Source organism: Camelina sativa, chromosome 11 (assembly GCF_030686135.1).
Source record: "Camelina sativa cultivar CO46 ecotype springtype chromosome 11, ASM3068613v1".
In the NCBI taxonomy this organism is placed as follows: domain Eukaryota; kingdom Viridiplantae; phylum Streptophyta; class Magnoliopsida; order Brassicales; family Brassicaceae; genus Camelina; species Camelina sativa.
Window position 1 is genome coordinate 33,917,789 of NC_141890.1, and position 16,495 is coordinate 33,934,283.

The 16,495-nt window shown below is 36.3% G+C and overlaps 2 protein-coding genes and 2 pseudogenes across 3 annotated transcripts; 1 reads left to right on the top strand and 3 right to left on the bottom strand.

Annotated features, from left to right (window-relative positions):
* Nucleotides 1-462: 462 nt before the first annotated feature.
* LOC147934769 (putative F-box protein At1g50870 pseudogene) lies at nt 463-873 on the bottom strand (annotated as a pseudogene).
* A 2,742-nt stretch (nt 874-3,615) lies between these two features.
* Nucleotides 3,616-9,185, bottom strand: LOC147934770 (uncharacterized; annotated as a pseudogene).
* Nucleotides 9,186-9,929: 744 nt separating this feature from the next.
* LOC104724871 (uncharacterized) lies at nt 9,930-12,444 on the top strand. 2 transcript variants are annotated; one of them, XM_087476668.1, is made up of 4 exons: nt 9,930-10,574; nt 11,015-11,159; nt 11,253-11,546; nt 11,636-12,444. In XM_087476668.1, the coding sequence occupies exons 2-4, from the start codon at nt 11,034-11,036 to the stop codon at nt 12,278-12,280; spliced, it is 1,065 nt and encodes a 354-aa protein (XP_087332794.1). In that variant the 5' UTR covers nt 9,930-10,574; nt 11,015-11,033; the 3' UTR covers nt 12,281-12,444. The 2 variants fall into 2 exon arrangements, with proteins under 2 accessions (XP_087332794.1, XP_087332795.1); XM_087476669.1 differs by having other exon boundaries at nt 10,182-10,574; nt 11,256-11,546.
* A 10-nt stretch (nt 12,445-12,454) lies between these two features.
* On the bottom strand, nt 12,455-15,923 carry LOC104724872 (replication protein A 70 kDa DNA-binding subunit C-like). Its single transcript, XM_010443431.3, has 2 exons — nt 15,282-15,923; nt 12,455-15,183 (listed from the first exon to the last, which is right to left on the bottom strand). Exons 1-2 carry the CDS (start codon nt 15,572-15,574, stop codon nt 12,747-12,749), a joined length of 2,730 nt encoding a protein of 909 aa, XP_010441733.2. The 5' UTR covers nt 15,575-15,923; the 3' UTR covers nt 12,455-12,746.
* Between the last annotated feature and the right edge of the window lie 572 nt (nt 15,924-16,495).

The following is a 16,495-nucleotide window of genomic DNA, read 5'->3' on the forward strand; positions in this document are numbered from 1 at the left end:
AACATCGGGCTAAACTCCCCCTGAGCCTAGACTTCATATCTTCAACTCTCTTAAGCAACCTTCACACACATGTCACACCAACGAACAAAGAAGCTTGAACAACCCAAGCACCAAACCGCGAAACTAAGCCGCACGCAAACAGAAAGCTCTCTAGGGTTCTAACATTTATGCCTCAGCTCTCTTGCTTCTCTAGGACGTGCCCAACACCTCTTTATATACCCATCAAGACTTCCTAATCACCATAGGAGAAGATTTCCAAATTCCATTAGAAAAAGACTTTTTCATTTTTGCTATTTTCCTTTTCCTTGTAAAACTCCAATTTAATTAACCAAATAAATAGTAGTTTTCCTCTTCAATTCATCCTCAAACCTTCCTTCAATATTGCCTTCTCAAACCTTCTAGAAACTTCTTACACACATAAAACACCTACAATCTTGTATCACTTCTTGTATTACACAAACACTACTTCAGACATACCAATACATCTTCAAAGCCGTGGACTGACTCGCTGACCGAGAAGTTGCAGCATGTGGGGTATATCATATGGTAACTATCCACATGATAAGAATGCGAATGAGGCTTTGTATTCTTATCGTGCTGCGGAAACGAGAAGACGAACACTTTGTCCTTGTTTTTGAAGAACATTAGAAGACTTGGCCGTGTTGAGGAGCGAGTCTCGAACGTATCGGTGAAGTAAGTGTCGGTGGTGATTGATGACCAGTGCTTCGAGACGTAACGAGACCTCACAACAGATTCTGCATGTAGCTTTAAGAGTATCGCTGTTGTTAGCTCGATGGGTAAAGACGACGATGATGTTGATTCTGACATCCATAAAGATCGTCTTCTCTTCTTTTCCTCTTCCCCACGATTCATTCCTCAATATACAGTACTAGATAATAACGCGGGTAAAAATTAAAAAAAAAATATTAAGAATAATTAAGTAATAATATACTTGTTTTTAGATTTTATCTTGTAACATTTTAATATTAAATATGAACCTCTTATATTTCATTTAAATATTTTCTCAGTTCCATTATATAAGAGTTTTAAGTCTTTTTTGCTATATTTTATAATATTTTCTCAAATTTCTATGTACAATTTTTATTATTAGAACAATTTATGACTATTTGAACTATGCAGTATATTTTCCTATTGGTTGAAGTTTTATAAATGACATAATATTTAGTGTTTATTAATCTTTGTGCTTTTACCCAAAAACTTTTAAAGCACAAGGAGTACCATTTAAATATCTATACCATCATAATAAACCACATTTTAAGTTTAGTTACACATTTCATTTTAATGCATAGAACTAAATATTTTATATCAAACACAACTAATACATCATATCAAATCTATATCTTGGTAAGAATTGAAAATACAAATTAAAATTAACAAAATATAATTCGCAAAAAAACTGAATCAACATTATTTAGGATATATTTGTTATTTGCTATCTCATAATTACTAATTTTACCTCATGTCATAATTAATTTTAAATGAGTGAAATTTATAAAATAAAAACATACATATAAAGATATAGAGACATTCTCATCAAATAACTGAAGATTCATTCCTATAAATTATAATTTATTTCGAATTATCGTATGCTTTAACATATACGTTACAAAAATACATTTGTTGAAATTATAAAATCAAACATAAAAAATGACTAATATTCTTAAATGAATCTGTTTAGAATTGTACATATTAATATTTGAAAAAAAAATCTATCTAAAATAAATTTCATCGTTAGACAATCAGTTTAATAATCACATTTAACTATCTATTTCATCGTAAAACCATAACTCACTTCTTCATGGATTAGAGTTAAAATTTTAATTAAAAATAATAATATGAGCATCATATGAGATAATATGTATATCGGTTAGTATTTTAAATTAAACAATAAAAATAATCAGTAAAAAAATCAGTTAACATCCACAAAATTTTTGACAATCCAAAAATATTAGCATACAGTGGAAAATATATTGATTATGTTAATTTTCGTTTTTGATTTAAAGATATAATTTTAAAAAAATATAAACATGTAAAATCCTGTAAATATAATTAGCTGTCTTACTACGTTTATTAAAAAAAAAATTTGACACGTGTCAACTTCTAATATATATATTTGACACGTGTCAATATCTAATCTAAATATTTGACAAATGTCACGATCTTGTTAATGAGTAATTTTGACATCAAACTTTATATAATAAAATATTTATATACGTAGTGTATGAATGTTTTCTTATACACTCTTTGTTTATTTACCTAATAATAGTATTATTAGGACCAAACAAACAATATTTTTGTACGCTCTTTTCAAGAAATATTTTTGAAATTTATAGTATTATTACTATAAATTTCAAAAATATTTTTTTTGGTAAAGATAAAGTTAAAACTATATATTTTCCGATTTTTTTTAAATAATAAATATGAAAATTAAATAGTAGTTTTTCATATAAAATCTCAATAGTGACACAAAATGGTAAGAGTCTTTTAACAGAAAATAATTTTTTATGAAATAACAGAATAGTCATACCAAAAAAAATAGAAAAAAAAATTCTTGTATATTCTTGTATAATATATATTCTTTTTATGTGTTTTGCCATATTTTATATAGACTAGGTTTTGAATTCACGCTATATGTGGGTTTATTTGAAATATTTTGGTGCAAATTATATATGATTGATGACAGTTATGAAATATTATCTTGTTGAAAACTTTAAATTACTATTAAGGCAAAACTTTTATTTTAGATACACACTTTTTTAAAAATTTAAAAATCAATTGTGTTAAAAAATTAATTATGATTAAAAGAATCGTAAATTTAACTGGATTTACCTAGATGTCGAGGCGAGGCAGATCGAACATTCGAAATGGTGATATGCATATACTAAACCATTTCTTTGTCACGAGACAAACGAAACATTTTTAGAATCATGAATTAATCTCGTTTTCTCATATTTAATTGACCACCACCATCTATGTCTTTGTGTTTTTTCTACTGTTTTCTTACCCGTCATAATTTCTCGTCATTTTCATTGTCAAATTTTCATGATAATTGTCATCATTATTTTTACCGTCCGATTCTTCGTAATACTCTTCTTCTTCCTGTTTATCATCACCTTCCTCACATTCTTCCACTGAATAATCATTTAAAACTTTTTTTTAGACTACCATGTAACTTGTTAACCCTTCAAACTCCAAGACCAAAATCATTGCCTCTTTTCTTGTAAAATTTGTGCAATTCATGGATCAGTATAGTCATTACATGCACTCAATTATTGATACTTTCACCTGTATAATTACTCGGTTATAGATCCACACATATTGAAACTTCTCGAACCAAAATCTTTAATACTACAAAATTGCAAACTACTTGCAGAGAAAGTAATATGAACACATGTATAGTTAATAAAAAAATGTGTGCTTGTCGTCAATCTTTTTTTTTTAAACATCAAAATTAACTCAAACAACACAAATCAAGATCTTGCGACGTTAATCCTTTTTCCTTAGACCCAAAAATTTACTGAAACAATATCATATCACCTATAAAGTCATACACAAAAACATGTTTTTTTTTTTCACAAATGAAATATATATTGATTAAACTTGATCATTACAAAGGGAGATGCTCAGCCATGGTGGCTTTAAAACAGAGTCAGTGTAATATTGACAATCTATACAACCATATCTAGCTAAGCCATGTGCCACCCTATTACAATCTCTCTTTGTGAAAGTGAATGAAAAATGTTGTAATTTGGAAGACCAAGTTCTTATGTCATGAATAAGATTTGTTAAAGAGACATCCACAGTTTGGCCATTAACTAATTTTATTAAAGTTTCACAGTCTCCTTCAAAGATGATTTCATGATAGCCTCGAATCCATGCCTGTTGTATCGCAGTGAGCAATCCTTTTGTTTCTGCTTCTAAAGGAGATCGGACATTTTGTAGTCTAGTCACACCCCACACTAGTGATTCACCCTGATGGTTCCTAAAAATCCATCCTCCAGTAGCCTGATGGGTATGATGATCGTAGCTCGCATCAAAATTTCATTTAAGGGTCGGATGAGTTGGAGGTAGCCACGATATTATATTCATACGTGTAGTAGTCAATGGTAAAGATGTATTTTGTAAATTGTTTATCCATTCTTTTGTATCTGACTTCGACTGTACAACTGTTTTTGATGCGCTCTCTCGATAATTATTGAAAACTTGGTTGTTTCTTGCTTTCCAAATACGCCATAAAAGAACAAAGGGTAATAATGAATCATATATGTTGGATGTTTGAGATTGATAAGTTAATAGTTGAGCAATGATATCCTCTGTATTTAAAGGTAGTTGAGTGATGTCTAGGGAAGAAGTACTAGAAAGTCTCCAAGCCATAATGGCGTAAGGACAAGAGAAAAGGGCATGGTGGATTGTTTCCTCTGTTTGATGACATCTTGGACATAAAGGATCAATGTTCATACCTCTTGTTCGTAATCTTGTTGTGACTAGTATAGCTTGTGATAGAATACGCCATAGGAAGTGTTTGATCTTCGGTAGTAAACACAATTTCCAGATTTTGTTCTTGAGTTCAACTGAACCATGAGGTATATTCAAAACAGCTCCTAGGTCAAAAGGATAGTGAGTGATGAACCAGTATCCAGTCTTAACAGTATAGCCTCCTGAGCGAGTATAGTTCCAAATTAGTTTGTCCGATTGTTCCACTTGTGAGAGATGAATGTTTTGTATAATCTCCTGCTCTGACTGTTGTACCAAGGAAAGGAGTTTCTGATTATCCCAAGTTCGAATATCACCCGTTTTAGAGATAAATTGATCAAGTGTTGCAGGAGACTGCAGTGGTGAGGTTTGAACTAATCTGGGAGGATGCTCTTCAATAAAATTATCCAAACCTATACGAATAGATTTACCATCTCCCACAATATATCGTGAACCTTTTTTTATAAGATCAAGTCCTATTAAAATAGACGACCAACCATAAGATTGTTTCTTTCTTTGTTTAGCATCTAAAATTGACTCATCCCGGTAATATCTGCTTTTCATTACTCGGGCAAATAATGAATTAGGATTTTGGATTAGCCTCCATGCTTGTTTTGCCAAAAGTGCATCATTGACTTTTGCTAGGTCCCTAAATCCCAAACCCCCTTCTCTTTTTGAACATTGTAATTTTTTCCAAGCGATCCATGGTATATTGCGTTAATTTGAACTTTTTTCCCACCAAAACTGCATTAAGAGTGTTTTGATTTCTGAAGTGATTCCCAGAGGCAACTTGAAGCATGACATAGTGTACACCGGCATTGATAAGGCAACAGAGTTTAGCATTATCTCCTTGCCAGCAGGAGACAGTTTCTTAGCAGTCCAACCATTTGTACGTTTCTTGACTCTGTCAACTATGTACTCAAATATCTCCTTCTTTTTTCGACCAAACTGCTCAGGAAGACCAAGATACTTTCCTCCTCCCCCATGATTAGGGATGTCAAGAATTGATTTTAGGTGTAAATGAGTGTTCCCATAAACTCTACTTCCAAAAGTGATCATTGATTTTGAAGTATTTATCTTTTGTCCTGAATAGTATTCATAGACATCAAAAATATCTTTTAATGTTTGGCAGTTTCTCTTGTTTGCTTTGCAGAAAAATAAGCAATCATCGGCAAACTGCAAATGGGTAATACTTGGAGCACCATTGCCTATCTGAATGCCACAAAGATCTCCTTCACTAGCACTTGTCGAAATTAGATGACTGAGTATATCTGAGCATAGTATGAAGAGATATGGTGATAGGGGATCACCCTGTCTAATACCCCTTGTTGGTTGAACATAACCATAGGGAGCTCCATTTATTAAGACAGAGTAGTTAATAGTAGTCACAACAGCCATGATCCAATTGATCCACTTTGAACAAAAGCCAAAAAGTTTCAGAGTTGTTTCAAGAAAGTTCCATTCGACTCGATCGTAAGCTTTAGTTACATCCGTTTTGACAGCCATATAATTCTGCGAGACTCGAGTTCCGACCTTAAGTGAGTGCATAACTTCGTGAGCGATCATCACATTGTCTTGGATTAAACGTCCTGGAATAAAAGCTGCCTGCGAGTCGGAGATTATGTCGTTCAAGTGTGGTTTTAATCTCCGAACCAAACATTTGAACATTATCTTATATAGCACATTGCATAAAGCTATTGGCCGGTAGTCTGAGAGAGTTTGAGGGTTGTCAATCTTTGGTATCATACAAATGTTTGTGTGGTTTATGCTCTGTTTCAATATTGAAGTCTCGAAAAAGTTTTGCACCTCTTGTATGACTTGTGGTCCTACTGTTTCCCAACAGGCTTTATAAAATCTGGCTGTTAAACCGTCTGGCCCCGGAGCACGATCATCACTGATTGAACTAATTGCATTATAAATCTCCTCACTAGTAAAAGCTCTTGTTAGACTCTTATTTGCTTCATCAGAAACCTTGGAACTAAAATCTGCGAAATCCGATGGTGTGACTTGATGATTGGCCGTTGCAAATATATTGGTGAGAAAACTTTGTGCATGATCTCCAATCTCCTTGTCTCCCTAATATAAGTTCCCTTGTTCATCCAATATAGAGGTAATCCAATTCTTTGCAAACCTTGTTTTTGCGAATGCGTGAAAGAAACTTGTGTTTTGATCTCCAGCAGTCATCCATTGATTCCTGCTCTTTTGTTGCCAATGTTTTTCTTCATCACTATAGGCCTTTGTTAAGTCATCTTGCAAAAATGGGATAGTTCTCCATATATGTGGGTTTAGGCTCTACATTGCAAAGTTTAAACGTGTTTGAAGTGTGACAATATGTTCTTCAGAGTTTAAATGGTGTTCTTGTTTTAAATTTGCCATACTTCGTCTGCAGTTTTTGATTCTTTCGGTGATTAAGATATCAAAGTCATTACTATCAGCTAACCAAACTTCTTTAACCGCCTCCTGGAAGTTTGGTACGTCTAAAAGACGTTTGTCAAATTGAAAAATTCGTCCTTTATGTCGGATTATGTCATTTAGGTCGAGTAAAACTGGCATGTGGTCGGAGCCTGCAAAGTCTAGAAACTGAGCCTCTGCATTTGGGAAAATAGCAGCCCGTGGAGAGTTAAACATGGCCCTATCCAGACAGCATTGAATCGTGTGGGAGTGTCTTTCACCAACCCATGAGAAGTTATTTCCTCTTGAACGTATATCTTGAAGATCACACACAGCAATCATATGTCTAAAATCTCGAAAAGTCCATTCTTCTCGAGCTGGTCCTCCAATCTTTTCCCGGTTACAAATTATCTCATTAAAGTCTCCAATTAGTAACCAAGGTGCATTGCGTGAGAGGGCTAGACGTTTAAAACGTTCCCACAATTCATGTTTTTCACTAGGAACTGGGTGACCATACACACAAGACAAGTAGAACTTAATATTATTATGGTCAACAGTTACATCAACAAGCCTCTCATCTTGTGAGAGCAAGGAAAGTACAACATTATCTTTCCAGAATAAACATAAACCTTCACTCCTACCTTGAGGGGGTTGAATAAAAGCATTAGAAAATCCTAGATCACACTTAAGTTTAGATATTACATCATTATTATTTAGAGTTTCAGAGAGAAAGAGAAGATCACACTTAGTAAGAAGGCAAAGTTTTTTAGGGCGAGAAGACGTTAAAGAAGGACCAACGCCCTGGTAGTTCCAGGAGAGGTTCTTCATATTGGAAAGTCTGGGGGTACCGGGCCCCCCGCGCCTCCGTCGAATCCATTGTTCACAGAGCAAGAACCAACTGAAACGGTGCGTTGAGTCTTCTTTCGAAGTTGGTTCAGGACCACCAACTCCTCAGCTGCTTCTGCTTTGTTAAAGGAGGTCTCAAATTGCACTCGCTTACGTTTCATGAACACAAACTCCGGTTGTGCATTGTCAGAGTTGTCATCGAGATAGTTTTGTGGTTCGTAAGGTTCAGCAACACGTCCCACATACTTTGCATTCATATAGTGGGTGCGCTCAACCGTTAGATCCTTGTCCACGAAGACACTTGGAAGAGAATTATTCACCATCTGGTATGAGACATTACCTTGTATAGGTCTTGGTGATGTTGGTGGCATTTTTAGCCTCGGGATAAGGCTTGCAGGGTCTACAGACGGTAAGGTATTCGCCTCAGACATATCTTTGTCACCATTGTTGTGGTTCTCACCATCACTGTCATTATCCGAATCCTCTGGTTCAGAGTCATCAAAGCCAAGAGAGCATTCCTTTGCATCATATTTAAGTGAACCGCATTTCGTACAAAAGTTACGAAGTCGCTCATAACGAAACTTAACTATTGTATTCTCATCATCAGTGAATTGGATGTTCTTTTGGAAGCGTAAGGCATCATCAATGTTCCAGTCTATCTTAACACGCACAGCCCCTACTTTCATCTCATTCTCATTGTAATCTACTTCAGAAACATAGCCTATCTTGTTCCCTACCCACCTAGCCATATCATTGGTTAAGCAAAGAGTTGGGATACCTTGAATTTGTACCCATAAAGGTATGATCTTCATGTTAGCATCGCTTATGTTTGGGTACCATCGATGGGTGGTTACCATCCAGTCACCGAAGGACCAGGGGCCCCTTCGCAGCACCAAATTCAGCGAATCTTCAGACTCGAATCAAAACTGTGCCCTCCCACCATCCAGAATTCTTCCCACACATTCATCAGGAAAACCCCATACTCGTGGCATCTGCCGTATCAGTGCTCGCAGATTCTGCTTCCGTGGGTTGACCGGTGTAACAACCAATGTATGGCGATTGACAGAGATCGCTCGGGAAAGGAACTTCGGTGGAAGTGAGATTGGGGCATCATCTATGCCCAAATTGAGATCCCGAACAGATTTGCGGATATTGTCACTCATATTTGGTATTATACTGAAGAAATCAAAGGGAATTGGGAGAATGATTGTGGAAAAGCGTGGGAAAGATTTAGATTTATAGTAGACCCATGGCGGTTTGCTTTGACGATTATGTCCCGAGAAAATTGGAAGAAACAAACTGTCAATTTTAACTGACAGAAAAAAATCGCCGACATGGATCTCCAGAGTAATGATGAAGATTTTTGTGGACGGAAACAAACTCCTGATCTGGGAAAGGATCAGAGAGAAGAAATTGAAAGAAGAAGGAAGGCGTTCGCCAGGGGAATCGCCCAGAGAGAAAAACATTTTTTTTTTACACAAAAACATGTTTTACAGCTCATAAGAGATATAAAGTACAAAGAGAGATAAGATATTTTCAAGATATTAAAAATCAAATATATAATATTTAATAATACTTAAATTTTTAATAATAGAGTTTAAATTTATATAATATTTTAAAATTTACATGTAGTTAAATATTTTTATAAAATTTTAATTTTTAGTGTTAAATATTAATGATACTTAAACTTTTGATAGAATTTAAATATTTATAAGTACTTTAATATAAAAATTTTACATAACTTCAAAATATTAAATATTGAGATCTCTAATTTCGATTGGTTGTTTAAAATAATTCTTAACATACAAAATTCTGGAAAATTTTAAAAATTGTTAATTAATGACATGTCAAACTCCTGTTAGATGTTTAAAATCTTATGTGGACAACTTTAGGAGTTTATAACTCCTACTCTTATTTAGTATACATTAAAAAGATAAATCTTAATCTTTTTTTATAAACTCAAACCGACATAATTTCTTTAATATAAGATCTACATCATTTGTTTTATCTTTTTATTTTAATTTTAATTTATTTTTTAAAATATAATATAATATAACATATTGTTGTATTTTGATTGGTTAATTAAGAGGGATGAACGATAATTGTTCACTAAATCCAAAAATTTATTTAAAGTAGAAGGTTATTAATAATAGATGGATGCCTATTATAAAACTCATACTCTAAAAGTTTGTAGAATTACTTGTAAACTAAGTTTACTTTTCATCAATCAAAACGCTTTTTTTCTAATCCTATATAAAAGTTTCATTCTTTGCAATAATATATTAATATATTTCTTCTCTTTTCTCTATCTATAACAAAATTGATATAATTTAGAGTTTTTGTCAACAAATCCATATAATTAAATTACTATTGTTTGTTTGGTCCCAATCATAGATGGAATTGGATTACAAAACACTAGTATATAACACATAAATGATAAATTTCTACTTGTCTTTTTTAATAACAGTTGAAACAAATTTTAAATACCACAAGTCTACGTCAAATCAACAACCAACAACTCAAGCTACCCCATTAAACCTCGATTGTTGGATCATATCATTCGTAACGATAAACGGCAAGAGATCAATCTCCAGCAACCAAAATAGTCTTCGTGGTTTGGTTTCTCCACCACCGAATACAACCACGTGCTACATCCACTACAGACTACAAAGTCAACTAAACCGGCAATCACCGGTTCTTTCATAGGAACAGTTTCACGGTTTACCGATCCAACCGGTAACTCTCGGTAAACACACGTCTGTGCTCACCACACGTTTTCATCCCAAAAACAAAAAAAATCTAAAGCTTACTCTGCAAATTCATTTTCCGGCGAAACTTCTCAGGTGATTGATTCTCTCTTCGATCTTTCTTTTTTTTTTGTTTCTTTTCGAATCGTTCGTAATTTTTTTTCCTCTATTCGAAACAAATCTCTTCTCTATATGCTTCACATGATTCACTTTTGTTTTGTTTTTTCAATCTGTAACAAAATAGATCGAGAGATTTTTAGAATTGTTATTTTTCATTCGAATTTAGGGTTCCATGGTGGTATTTGATTCATAGTGGATTTATTTTGTAGGGTAATTTTTGGTTTCTGGGATTTTTTTTTTTATTTTCCCCAAATCTGAAGTTACCCGAAAATTTGAACTCAGAGCTAGTTTTAGGTGTGATTTGGGTGCTGATTTCGAGTTTTGTTGGATTTGTTTGTTCTTGGATCAATTTTAGAGATTTTTTTTCGATTGATCATTAATATTTTTTTTTTTCTGTTCCAATTTCAATTTCTCAGGCTTATATTTGCTCAAGCTATGGATCAAGAACCATCATCACAATGTCCCTTTGTTGCTGAAAGCATGATCCAGAAATGCCCTTTCCTCAGAAACATCAACAAGCCTACCAATTTGTCCTTCTCCTCCTTGAGTTTTCCATTTCCGGTAAATTAAAAAATTTCTTACCTTTCGTAATAATGAAATTTTTATTGCTCTTTGGTTCGCTGGTGATGAAGTTTTTTATGTTTCCTTTGACAGCAGGTGCAAGGAGGTAGTAAAGGTCCGATTTTTGAAGATGGTCCTGGTTTTGTTTCAGCGTTCAAGCTCTTCCATGGAAAAGATGGTCTTGTGCCGCTTTCTGGGCATTCGAGTTTCGGGGATGATGACGAACAAGAGGCTCGTCATGCTCCTCTGCAATTCAATCCACTTGCGGGAAAGGTAGCTACTATAAGCCTATCAGCTTTTGGTCCTGGAGGGCCTTTTGGCTTTGGTCCTTTCTCTGAGAAATGGAAGAAACAACAGAAGAAACCTAAACCTTCCAATAACCAACAGGTAGATTTTTATAGATTTGTACAACAGACTTTGGAATTTACAAGGATTTAACTGTTTCTGATATGTTTATGCTTGCTTGCTTTTTGTAGTCTGGGGACTCGTCGAAACATGAGGCAGTTGGAGACGATTGGTTAAAAACTGGGAATTGTCCTATCGCAAAATCTTTTAGAGCTGCAAGCAAAGTCATGCCTCTTGTAGCTAAAGCATTAAAGCCACCATCTGGTATGAAATATAGATGTCCAGCTCCTATAGTAGCTGCAAGAGCTGCACTTTCAAAGACTGCTTTGGTTAAAAGTCTTCGCCCTCAGCCTTTACCTGAAAAGGTACTTGCAATTGCTCTCATGGGAATGGCTGCAAATGTGCCTCTTGGTGTATGGAGAGAACACACAAAGAAGTTTTCCCCTTCATGGTTTTTGGCGGTCCATGCTGCTGTGCCTTTTATAGCAATGCTCAGGAAATCTGTGCTGATGCCAAAAGCAGCTATGGCTTTGACCATTGGAGCTTCGATTTTGGGACAGGTGATTGGGTCAAGAGCTGAACGATACCGTCTCAAAGCGGCAGCTGTGAAAACAGTTGCTGAAACGGCTTCTGTTACTACGGTTCCTGGGTACAATCAGAGCCCTAGCGACTCAGGCTTTTCTGGGGGACATTGTGGTACAGGAGAGGGAGTGAAAGGGGTTTATTACAATGTAAATGTTGGAGAATCTGCTAAATCAACTGGACTCTGTTATTGAGAGATTGGGGTTATTGATTTTAAAAACTACAGACTACTACGCGAGGGTTGGATATTTATGTGGGGGAAGGTACTTTTTGTAATTCAGTGAATTGTGTAAACCAAAACAATTGTGTCGTTTTATCCCTTTATATGGGTCTAAATAAAAGGTTAATAATTCCCTCTGTTGCCTCTCTTTTAAAAACTTACCGACTTTATTTGAATCTGATATTGAGCACAGAAACGTTACCATATCTAAAATATTAATGAGATTTATACAAAGAAAACAAAAACACAAAAGAACCATTAGCACCAACATCTTCAGAGTTCAATTGGCAAACAGAGAAAAAATAGACTAAGACCCACAAAAACGGAACTCAAACATCCAATGTAGATGAGTACACTTAAACGGTCAAAACAGCCTCTGACCTTAGTACCTTTGTATCCCGATGATGATGACCATGATGTGAAATAGTCACTAGAGGTTTTCAGTAGCCGCCAACATGTTGCCTTGGCGTGCCACCTCCTGTGTATCTTCCTTGTGTGTATTGTCCTTGTGGCTCGCTCATAAGGCTTGGGCAGTTTGCAGAAACATGACCATTGCTACCACAAGCGTTACAGCTAGTAATACCGTTGATAGGCCCTGCATACTGATTTCCATATTGACCCACTTGGTTTGCTGCAGGTAATCCAAAATCTCTGCGTGCGTCCACTGATGCGGTCTCTCTAGTTCCCGAGGTTCCAATACCGGAGTTCAATGCATCAGACCTGTAGTTGGAACTCTCTAGCTTTACAGGAAGAGAATTTGCATCTCCTGTCCTGAGTTTATCCATTGCCTCTAGCATGAACCTGGTATCTGAAGAATAGTTAATCTTTTCAGCTTTCACAACAGTTGCTTTAACCCGTTGCTCGTCGCTATAAGTTTCTTCTTTAATCTTCAGCTTAAAAATGTACTTGGAGAAAGTAAAACTGCGGATGATATCTTCGAATTTCTCCTCCTCCTGATGTTCATACTTGATATAATACAAATCTTTCGCAGATATTCCCATTATCTCCTCACCAGCTTCCTGGAATGCTGTGGCCCAGGTTAGACCAGTATGGTCCTGTAACTGGATCTGCAATATATACCTGTAGTCACATTCTTCCACAGATTTGTCACACTTCTCACAACGCCATGTCCCATCTCCATTATTTGTGACTTTTTTGCTGCACGGACGATCTCCATTCATGATAGGACAAGCCGTGTAGCAGAAATTTTCAACCTTCATGAATGAAATGGTGGCACAGACTGTGATCCAGTCTGGCTTCTCTGAGGTCCCTAGCTTGTCGTCCTTGATCTGAGTAATTACCTTGCGAAGTTCTTGTCTGCCAGCACCAGTAAACTCTCTTGATATGGAGGTAAAATGAACGTTTCTTCCTTCTCTCTCATACCATTCTCTTAATTCTCTGGCTTCAGGGAAATCTGGCTCTATGAACAACTGACTTGATCCAATGGTGCTCACTTGCTTCCCGTTGAATTCACTGATCCTGCCTGCCTTCACAGCAAGAACCGGGGATGCCCCAGAATCACAAAGCATTTGTAATTTCTGTCCTTCCGCATTGCAGAAATCACCCCACATGGTAAACTCGACACTTCTGCCTGACATATCCTTTAACTGAAGTGCCCTTTTAAGTACCTCAGTTTGGTTTTTCCGCATAATGGATACTGCCGGATTGATAGACGAAACGATACCAATAAGATCAGTTATGCTGTTGCTCTCCATGTTTTCAATATCGCCAACGTTACGAAAATGGAACTGATGGCGTGGAATGGTAGGATCATCTTCATAGCATTGCTGTATCGTTGATACAGAGTCTAAATGTATTTCATAATCATTTTGAAGATGATTGAAGTTCTTCTGAGCAGGTTTCAAACTCCCCCTTGAAATCAGATACACATTACCAACTACAATCTGGTCAAAGAACTGATCAACCACATCATTGAAACAAGTCACCCGTATTTCCCCACCACCAGAGTCAAGGAGATCAAAATTGAACAATTTCCCTTCTCCACGCGGATTACTAAAACGCCTCAGTGCTCCCTTACACGATACCCTGACCTTGATGGTCCACCGACCCTGGTAAGGATTAAGAGCAGCAATCGGAGTTATCCTCGGGGGAGCTTCGTTCCTAGCCACAGGTCCCCTGTTAACATACATCGGTGGTGGCTGTGGCTGGTAACTCGATTGAACTGGTCGGGAATAAGCGGTTGTTGCAGGTGCCCGAGGTTGCTCTAACCTAGAGCCCCCATAACCTGCATTTGAGCTCCCATATGGCCTACTGGAAGGTGATGTTTCTGGATAACCAGAACCAGTACCATATCTTTGACCAACTTGAGGCTGAGGTGAACTAGCCGGTAGACCATATCTCCCAGCGTCAGAACTGTTATGACCAACTTGAGGCTGAGGTGAACTAGCCGGTAGACCATATCTCCCAGCGTCAGAACTGTTATGACCAACTTGAGGCTGAGCTAAATTAGCACCATATTTCCCGGCGTCAGAACTGTTATGACCAACTTGATGAGGCTGAGGTGAATTAGCCGGTAAACCATATCTCCCAGCGTCAGAACTATTATGAACAACTTGAGGCTGAGGTAAATTAGCAGATACACCATATCTCACAGCGTCAGGATTGTTATGAACAACTTGAGGTTGAGGTGAATTAGCAGATGCACCATATCTCCCACCATTCAAATCAGTCCTTCTAGCTTGTTGCTGCTCAAAGCCACCACCATTGCTTTGTTGTGTGTTTACAGATCCCAATCCACCACGTTGTTGATCAAACACTGAGCTTTGGCCAGGTTCATTAGGCTTCCCAGATTGTACACGAGGGCCAATAATATCGCATTTCTCCACAAGAATCTCCACATCCGCAACAACAACGATCCTGTCATGAACACAACATTTAAAAAAAAAACACTTTTTTAATTTTTTTCGTTTTTAACAATGATGAATCTGAGAAGAGATTGCAGTATTAAACAGTACCTTCGAGACTGGACTTGATTACAGACGAAACGAGTGAGTTTCACAATCGAACCAAATTGAATACTGCCTTGTATAACGAGACTGTTCAATGAAGTATTAAGCATGCCTTGTTGCCAGAGGATCCCATCGGATAAAGTAATCTTGTATCGATTGCTTGATTCATGATTCTGATTAAGCTTGGTCTGAATCATCTTCAACTCTGTAACTTGCAGCACTGGCGTCATATCAGTCTCACTTGTCACTTCTCCATTCAACATCTTCGCTATCGCTTCCGCCGTCAGGTTCACCGCCATCGTGTTTTTACCCTCCCCCGACCCAATTAACCTCGATTTCGCACTGTGGAGAAAAATGGGTTTGATCCAAGAAATTGAGAAGGTGAAAGAGGAGATTTTTGGATGGGAATTGGAATTGAAAACCTAATTAGACGATTGAATTAGGGATTTCTAAATGATTGATTGAGGAGCCCTAAAGGTGGGAGCTTTTTGAGAGGGAAAACTAGAACGCTTTCGTGGGTTTTGGACAATTAACATATCGGGGTCTTAGCTTTTATGTGATTTGCGAATAACCCCCAAAACTACATAAAAGCCCCCAAAATTAAAATACAATTTTTCAATTATATGCAGATTTCGAATGTAAATGTACAAAGTTATTATAATTTAGGAGAGTTTATAATTTTTGAAATTAGAGTCGGGGGACAAAAAGGGTGAAATAATGCCAAATTAATGAGCAATTAAGTAAAGTAACGACGAAAAAATCTCGTCACGTTATACGGGAATTAAATTAATATTAAGCTTACCGTAGAAGCTATTGCTGACGTGGAATACTTAGTGGACCACGATTTGACTGTTAAGCTCCACTCCACTAAACCTTAAAAGAAGTTTCATATTGAGCTCCAAGTGATGACAACCACTTAAAAAGTGACGGAACAGACTAAGAATTGATAAAGCCATATACATACTTACTCACAAGAAAAAACTTAATTTAGCCAGATGAGGCCAACAGAGAATCTGTTGTTTACATAGATAGACTCCAACGAAAAACACCCCTGAGCTGTCAGAAATGAAGATAAAGCCCAAACCTGTTTCGCTGAAGGGCACTCAAACAGGACATGATTGATTGTCTCTTCCGTATAGCCACAAAGCGCACACTCAATATCACAGTTTATCCCACGTTTCTGAAGATTAGATGTTGTTGCTACACAACTAGTGATTGCT